This window comes from Rattus rattus, chromosome 10 (assembly GCF_011064425.1).
Source record: "Rattus rattus isolate New Zealand chromosome 10, Rrattus_CSIRO_v1, whole genome shotgun sequence".
Taxonomy (NCBI): Eukaryota; Metazoa; Chordata; class Mammalia; order Rodentia; family Muridae; genus Rattus; species Rattus rattus.
In genome coordinates, this window is record NC_046163.1 from 44,005,547 (window position 1) to 44,014,355 (window position 8,809).

At 43.8% G+C, this 8,809-nt stretch overlaps 1 protein-coding gene across 1 annotated transcript in view; it reads left to right on the forward strand.

Annotated features, from left to right (window-relative positions):
- Dpt (dermatopontin) overlaps positions 1-4,174 on the forward strand; it is a 29,145-nt gene extending 24,971 nt beyond the window's left edge. The window contains exon 4 of the mRNA XM_032915628.1: positions 3,060-4,174. Coding sequence (XP_032771519.1) covers positions 3,060-3,126 — 67 coding nt within the window. The 3' untranslated portion in view covers positions 3,127-4,174. The remainder of the gene's footprint in view (positions 1-3,059) is intronic.
- The last annotated feature ends 4,635 nt before the right edge of the window (positions 4,175-8,809 follow it).

Consider the following 8,809-nt stretch of genomic DNA (forward strand, 5'->3'; position numbering starts at 1 on the left):
TGGGTTTGGTTAGATGGCAGGAGCCAGTGAGAAGTGAGAATTCTTGGAAACTTGCCTCACAAGGCAGTGTGACCTCGACAAGAAGGACAGACACCAACCTACTCGAGTACAACAGCAGCCTTGAACTTGGCATGGGCAATCCTTGATGTTCGAAACAATTTTTGCAGTCAAACTCAGACACCGATTGACATGACAAGGAAAGGTTGAGATGGCTGGAAGGGTATTCACTCTCAAATTGGAGCCCTTCTGTTAGTGTGTGTTCCCCACTTAGAATTGTAGGAAGGAAGAAAGGAAGAGGAGGTATTCACAAGAAAGAACACACAAAATCCATCCTCTCCATACATTCAGTCTGGCATAACACAGACTAGACAACTTATAAAACTCAGAAATCTACTGTCCCAGAGACTGGGAACTTCAAGATCAAGGTAGCAGGAGATGTGTGGTGAGGACTGATCTTTGCTTCGAAGACAGACCATCTCACTGTGTCCCCACACAGCTGAACTGAACCTAGTTCCAAAGGCACTAAAACCATTCCCGAGGACAGCATATTTTTGATATAATCAGCTCCCAACCCTTACCTCTTAGTACTACTTAGTGCTATGATTACATTGGACATTAGTTTGCAGATTTCATAACAGACGTTAACATGCAGACCACAGTGTCTAACTAATCACATCTAAAAATGAAACGGGGGGAATCATTACGTGATGAAGTCAGAATCCTTAAGGGAAAAGACATCTAAATAACTTAAGAAAAACAGCACTCACTTGCACCTCACCCCTGCTCCTCCCAACATTCCTTTGTAGGCCTCTCTAGAGTAGGTTAAAACCATAAGAAAACAAGACTCAAAAATTCCTGTAGACATGATCATCATTGGGGATCTTGTGGTTATTCTATTAATTCATGGGAAACTATGGAGAAGTTCAGAAGTTAAGAAATGAGTTGACTAACTTTAATCCAGTGATACTAATGTCACACAAAAATTAATTCCAGGAAGAATACCCGCACATGTTTTGCAAACCAAATAAAACAGAAAGTAAAACCTCAGTTGCTAACAGACTTTGAGCAACTTGAGTGCCGTTTCCTTTCGTGCACAGGCTTCCAAATGAAGTTGCATCTCATTTAGCTGCAGTTAACTCATTTATTAAGAAACACAAAGCTTAAAGGCACAAAAAAAGCTCTGGATGGGCACATTGTATGTACTAGGTTCTAGGTCCCAAGATTCTAGTTTCTCCACAGGAGAACACCTCAGTTTCATATGTAGCCTGTTTCTGTTTGAGATGGGGTTTTAACTTACTTAGTTACCTGTTTTCTAAAAGCTACAGTTGGATAAATACATCCTAATGAGGGGAAACAACTGGGTGGTATACCACACAGCAAAAATATTTAAGAAGAGAGAGACCCAAGAACTCAAAGAGTATAGAAATCCAATTCATTGAGTACCAAAGTGTCTGCCAAAGTTCAGAACACAGTGCCCGGATCAAGTGTTCCTAAAGATTCCCAGGTTAAAGGGGACATTGGTTCTGAATTTTCTAGTTAAAAATATAACAAAAAATGGAAACTGTAAAGAATGAATGACTATCACCTAAAATTTGTGCTAAATAAATATTTTTTGGCAGTTAAAATGGTCAATTCTGTCTGACTTGGCAATGATTAGCTACATAAACTGTACAGAACCACTGAAGACAGAGGTATAGTGTCTCTGAATTATTTTAAAATGACTTCTGCCTCCCTCCAGATAAAAATAAAAGTAGCATACATAAAATTAGCAGGTCCATGTAGTTTTGATGCAATTAGTGGTTTGGAAATCCACAGTTTTAGTCTCTTTATTTCTGTCAAAGATGGGGTGCTCACCCCCAATCCCACTGGACAAATACCATCAGAGCAAGGGCTTCCCTTCCCTTCCATACGAAACTCACTTGTGTATGTCCCCTCCTGGAATGGTTTCTCACCCTGGGGCCAGATAATTCTCTGTTGCAAGAGCCTGTCCAGTGATTCTAGGTGTTAGCCCCATCCACCAAGTGCCACTGGTATCTATCTCCCTTCGGGGTGACAGGCAAAACTCTTTGCAGCCATTGTCAAATATATCATGGAGTCACTTAGCCACTAGTTGAAAGCTACTGTCTGTCATGGGAAACAGAACCTGGCTGGTCCCCTTGATTCTTTTAGGATCAAGTCTAAATTTCTCTCAGCTTCCATTCACTGCCTCTTAAACCTCCATTACAGATGCCTGGGCACAGGCTCGTTCTTACCTTCTTCGTGCATAGATGCACGCGTCTTAGCTGTGATCATTAAATTCACTTGGAAAACGCACAGCACCAGTGTGCTAATCATCTCAAGTAAGCCATATCCTCTGTGGATGACTTTACAGGAATGAATATCAGTACACATCTCATTCCTTAAAGACGTGCCAGCGAATGCACTGCATAGGACAAGCTGGAAAAACAGACTCAGAATGAGAAAGCTGGCCTTGACCTATTTGTTCACCATCCCCTTCCCCCCACTCAGAATAGCATGGTCATCCCCACATACTTCCCATTCAGAAACTGGATGCCAGCGCTGTCAGCCATCGGTGTTTAAGACTCAGGAATAAGCCTGTCAGGTTCAAAGAGAAGGAGGAGGAAGGACCGTGGCTGTGGAAGAAATTGCTCAGTTGAATATGGATAAAGTAGTACCACACTTTATTGGGTTAAAGCCAAGAGCATGACAGTTGTATCCCCTGGTGGCATTAAGGACACTTGGCAAGGGACACAGCATAGTGCAAGAGAAAGACCAATTTTTGAGTCCCGCACCCTCAAAATCTGACACCATCACCTTTCACTGGTAATCCTTTAAAGCAAGTCTTATCGCACTAAGCCTATTCCTCCATGTGCCCTATAACCAGCAATGGGCAATCTAACCTTACAGATTCATCAGTTCTCTGGAGACTTTATCAAAGTCTTCTGAGTTCAAGGTGAGAATCCCCACAGCTCCAAATCCTGCCAAAGCCCAGCAGTGCTTTTCCCCAGGAGCCATTTTCTACACTCTCTAACATTCCTCTTCTGGTTCTCCTCCTACAGGGATCGCCAGTGGAAGTTCATAATGTGCCGGATGACTGACTATGACTGTGAATTCGAAAACGTTTAGATTCGCTGCGTACAGAAGTCCGGGTGAAGGGCAAAGGTCCTGAGGGTGTCATATCACATCTGCTAATATTAATTAGAACATCTGCACTTTTTTTTTTTTTTTTGCTCTCTTCCCTGGGATTGGGAGCTATAGTGTCAGCTGCCTAGGCCTTTGTCACCCCGATCACACGTATAAATAAACCCACAATTAAGCCTTGTTTCTCCCTTTCAACACATTCTGAAACAAGCATCTCCAGTTGCTGATGACAGCTTCCTTGCATAGCACATGTACAGCTTACAGCCTGCTGCCCAGAGCACCTGTCCCAGCCTTGCTGGGCTCGCACTATAACTCAGCTTCAGATTCAGCTTAATGAACTTGGAGGGGCGGGGGGAGGCGCTTGAGAGAGGCGGGGATAAAGGTTCTCTATAGCTAAGCCTGTTTGAATGACAACACCCAGAGATCTCACCTGGGGTGGTGGGAGCACTCTGTCTTGAGGGAACATGTACCTACTCTCTCCTTCCACAAGAGCCACATACACTTAGAAGTTCCAGTGAAGATCTATGTGCTTCAGAAGAGAGGGGACTTGGAGGTGAAAGGGGGAGTGGGAGGGAGATTTGAGGACCGAGCTGAAAGATTTTAGGCTGAAAGAACTTCCTTGATTCAAAGACGTATGTCAGCAGACCCAACAATGAGAACGAATATGAGGGCCAGGAAAACTTGTGGGAATCAGTCTCAAGACAGAAACAGAGAAAGAAAGAAAAGTGGATAGGACTCAGATTGGGAACCTGGGTAGACAGGAGTGGCTAGGGGAGAAGGGATCTTGGGTTATCCACAGTTTGAGACACATCCGGTATTCAGCCATATCCCCAGAAGCCACAGAGATGTTGCTTACACGTCTCTGGATTGGTCCTGAAGGTTCCTCCTCCCTTTCCCATGGAGCATGGAAGTGTATTCTGCAGAGATAACACCATCTTTCCTCCCCCTGTAATATGTCCCTAGTCATTTGTACCTTCTTCTTTAAAAAAAAAATAAATAAATAAAAGTATCAATATTCACTGTGCTATAGATATCAAAGGCCAACTTGTGTCCCCTGTGCTCCCCTTTTGATCATCCATTAACTCACTCTGAAAATACACCGTCACACTGTGATTGGGAGGTTTGAAGACAATGGTGAGGGAGCCATGTGTGGTGACTGGAGGAATCAGACTATTAGAACACAAAGTAGAAAGTGGTCACCAAGTGGCAAGTGGTCACCTAAGGATCAGACAAAGGATGAAACTGTGTTTCTTTGGCTTTAAATCTAGCTGCTTTACCCAATATATCACGTGACCCGATATGTCTCCTGAAATTGTAGCCATAGGGAACTCATACTTCCTTTACCTATATCACTTGTTCTTTCCTCAACTCTGCTACCCTTCCCTCATCTTCTCCCTGGATAGGCCCAGAAAAGGTGCCAGATGGGCAAATCCCCAGTGGGGACACTTTGTATATACCCCTAGTAGGTGGTGAAATAGCACATTTCCATCAACAGTGGCTGAATTTCCCTCAGTGAGCTCCCAGCTTTGGGATGGGCAAGACAGAACCGAAGATGGACTTCTTTGTCTTAATTCTTAAGAACTCTTTGATGAGGTCTTTCTGCTGAGTTTTGTTATTTCCTTGCTTCTGCTTCTCTGCAGTTTTAATTTATAATGAGAAGCTTCCTGGTGTCATTTTTCACAGAGGGTGCCATTAATATTTTAGCAATTGCAGTGCTGGTGCAGGATGACAACCAGGAAATGGCCTTGGTTGGGTTCATGTGGAGCCCAGCAGGAAGGGAGACAAACAGTGCAGATTGGTTCACTCCATAGCCACATCCGTGGTAGCAACAAGAGTTGGTAGGAGGATGGGATGTGGGGTGGAGAGGCCTGTGGCTGAAGGAGCTGTCAGGGGACTGTGAAAAGCACACGTCAAGGAAAGAACAGAAGGCCGTCCAGTAAGAGGAGCCTGTGCCAGATGGAATAAAAGGGGCTTCTACAAAAAAAAAAGAAAAAAAAAGAAAATGCTCTTTTTTTGTCACATGAGAAAAAAAAGGGGGGGGGGGTTCTACAAAAAAAAAATCCCTTTGTGTCCAAGCCAAGGATCATGCCAGGAAAGACATCATCAGTTTGGTCTGGATATGGATCATTTGTGTTTCTTATTATCTGTCAATCAGCAAGAGTTGAAACTCCAAGTAAGGAACAAGTCCCAGACTGACAAGGAGTCTTAGGTCGCATTGCTCCATTCTTTCTACTAACCTTCTCTACTGCCTTGGACATGAAACCTGCATTTTCTAGCCAGCGGTCTAAAATGAAGTCATTTATCTAGGAATTGATCAGTGGTTCTCCATCTTCCCAATGCTGTGACCCTTTATTATAGTTCCTCGTGTTGTGGTGACCCCCAGCCACAACATTATTTTTATTGCTATCCCATAACTGTAATTTTGCTAGTGTTATGATTGTAATGTAAATATCTGTTTTCCAATGGCCTTAGGTGGCCCCTGTGAAAGGTTGTTAGAATCCCCATAATGTCATGATCTACGGTAAGTTGAGAACTGCTGATCTAGGTGATTGTTACATTTCTCGAAGTTCCAGAATCTTCTGAAATCTTTGCCATATGGTTGATAAGGAGATTCCTGAGGCATTTTCTCCTGGGGAAACAGCCTGGCACTATGGCTGAAGACATAGGTCCTATGCCAGAATCTGGCAGAACAGAGCTTTGTAAGATTAGACAAATCTCCAAACCCATGTTTTCCCATGGTCAATGACGAGAGAATCCCTTTCCCAGAAACCTCACAAGATGCTGCCAATTAGAACACAGTGAGCAGCAGAAGAGACACGAGATTCCCACTTGGCAGGACATCTGTGTGCTGGGGAAATAATAGTCAAAGCAGGCCAGTGAGGCAGAAAGGGGAAGGTGGACGCTGAGTCCAGCATCACTGAACAAGCAGAAACCCTGTGGGCTATGGCTGTCACCCTGACTCTGTCACTTCCCAGCATCAGAGTCTTGGGCAAATCACCCACCTTTCTTAATTCCATTTCTTTATCTATAGAGATAATAATATTTGCATTATGGGCTCGTTAGGAAAATTAAATGCAATCAGATAATGATTGACATTGAAGACCCCAGTAAATGCCGTACCAGAAGTATTCCAGATGCATTCAGGGATTGTAACAAAGTGGGTAACTTGTTTATTTGTGCAGTAAAAAAAAATTCTAGTAAAGGTGGAAACAAATATTGAGTATCAACCGTTCCTTAATGCCTCCAGAAGAACGCACTCTAATGAAGGAATTACAAAAAGAAGTAAAAGAAAGTAAGAGAGATGTAGAATTGTAGACCTGTCTGTCTTCTGCATAGATTCTTATTCAAGGAATTTTCCTGGGGTCTAACTCCAAGCTTATGTAGTATCTTCTCTTACTCACCAAGCAAATTATTGCTCAGTGACGTCCATGCTGACGTGGTTATTCACGTCACGGTGGTCCACAGAGTAGACTAACTGCATTCGCTTTCCTTACAAAGTTTCCTCTCCATTTTATTTAAATTAGTTCAGCTTAGTTCTGTTTATTGAAACCACGCTGTTAAGGACTTGAACCTGAGTATCTTCCTGGAAGTTAATGAGGAGGGGCAAAGAGAGATTTGCAGAACCTGTGTATACTGACTAGATTTTATGTCAACTTGACCCAGGCTGAAGGGAGCCTCAATTGAGAAAATGCCTCCATCAGATCAAGCTGTAAGCAAGCCTGAAAGGCATTTTCTTAATTAGTGATTGATGGGGGAAGGCCCAGCCCATTGTGAGTGGGGACAACTTTGTGGTCCAGGGTTCTATGCAAAAGCAGGTTGAAAAAGCCAGTAAACAAGCAGCACCCCTCCGTGGCCTCTGCCTTGGCTCCTGACTCCAGGTACCAGCCCTGACTGAGTTCAAGTCATTGTGAGGAATAATAAACTATTCACACACAGCCACGATTGTCATGAGACTTGCAGCTTTTCATAAGCTTAAATCTGAAGACCAACAAAAACTCTATTAATTGTAAAATGTACCCGAGAGAGACCACTGAGCTTGCCAACTCCGCGCGCCCTCCAGTCTGCGGCCTCCAGCCTTCCTCGCCATAGTACACTTTCAAGCTCAGCTCAGTAAGTCATACATACCAATGCATGCCTATGGGTGGCAAAGGCTGAACAGGAGGTTTGCACAATGCAGAGCTGTGTGGCTCTGTGCACGAAGTGCTTGTCTAGCAGGTAGGAGGAAAAGAGCTTAGACTCTTAGAACCCCAGGAAGTGCTGTGCAGGTGTGGCTGCAAGCCTTTAATCCCAGCACTGAGCCAGCCTGGAGCAAACTAGCTGGCTACAGAGGCTGGCATGGGCAAGATCTAGGGTCAGCAAGAGATCCTGCCTCAGTGAAGTGGAGAAGAACAGAAGAAGAGACAAAACACCACTTAAGACCTCCACACACATGTGAGCCTACCCACATGCGAACACACATGCACACCTGCATGTACACCATACATAAAAACCCGGAAGTACAAATCATGCTATTCCTTGGAATGAAGCATTACTGTAGTGCCTTGTTTTGTATGTATCTTCCTTCCCCAATGAAAACAATTAACATTGTGTTGGCCATCAAAGGAAAAGTAATTCTAAATCTTATGGGATAAAAGCTGTCACTGGCTGCCAAGCAGTTTAGCCCTAGGCCTGTGTTCCAGCTGAAAGGTGACCAACTATATGCTTACCTCCTGGAAAGGATGAGATTATAAAAACCCAGACCCTCTCATCTTCCCAGCCGCCCAGTGGACTGTAAATATGCAGAATTACTGGCCTCTTCCAACATTTCTCACCATCCCTGGGGAGAGCAGCGCATATGCTCAGCCTGTCATGTGGCCAATGAGAAACCAACATTTAAGGCAGTAACTAGAAATCCTGTCTCTGCTTCGCCCAAGTTCAATTTCTGAGGACAGACTCTGATTCCTTATACCACTTTTCTACTCTCTTTCAAACCTAAAATCCTTCCCTGGGGCCTTTGGTCTGCTGTTCCCACCTTCTCTTCATCCAGAACATTCTCCTGTGTCTTGAAGGCACAGAGTAGATCTCACAGAGTATACATCCTTTCACAGAATAGAACAGCCCCATCCCTAACTACTGCGAACCAACTGAAATGCCCTGTTAACTTTAAGTTGTGCCCCAGAGCCCTGCTGAGCACTAGACCCTACCACGAGGAACCTCTTCCCTCTGCTACTGACCTGTAAGCTCACACGCAGAAGGAGCCTACTGACCACTGTGAACACTAACAGTCAGAACGTGAATCTAGATTGTCTTTACTGGGAAGCTCTATCAGGGTTCTAAACAACCAATCATTGAGAATGATATCTATGCGATCTGGCCATCATGCGGTTTTATTAAGAGACAAGGCATCGTAGGGGCCCTACAGTTCTGAGGCTCATCTCTTACTCTTCTCCAGCATTATTAAGTAATGATAATCATTCATTTTTACCCCTTTAAAAGCTAATCGCTAATGATGGGTGAGTGGGAAAATATGACTGTCTGTCACATACTTGGAAAGCATATGCCACTATCCTAGGTAATCGAATGCCATTTTTAATGAATTAAAAGTCATATTGAAAAGAGTACCTGAGCAGTCTTTGGTGGAGATGAGATGGAACTTCATTGGGTAATCCCCCAGTAGACTGTAGACGGA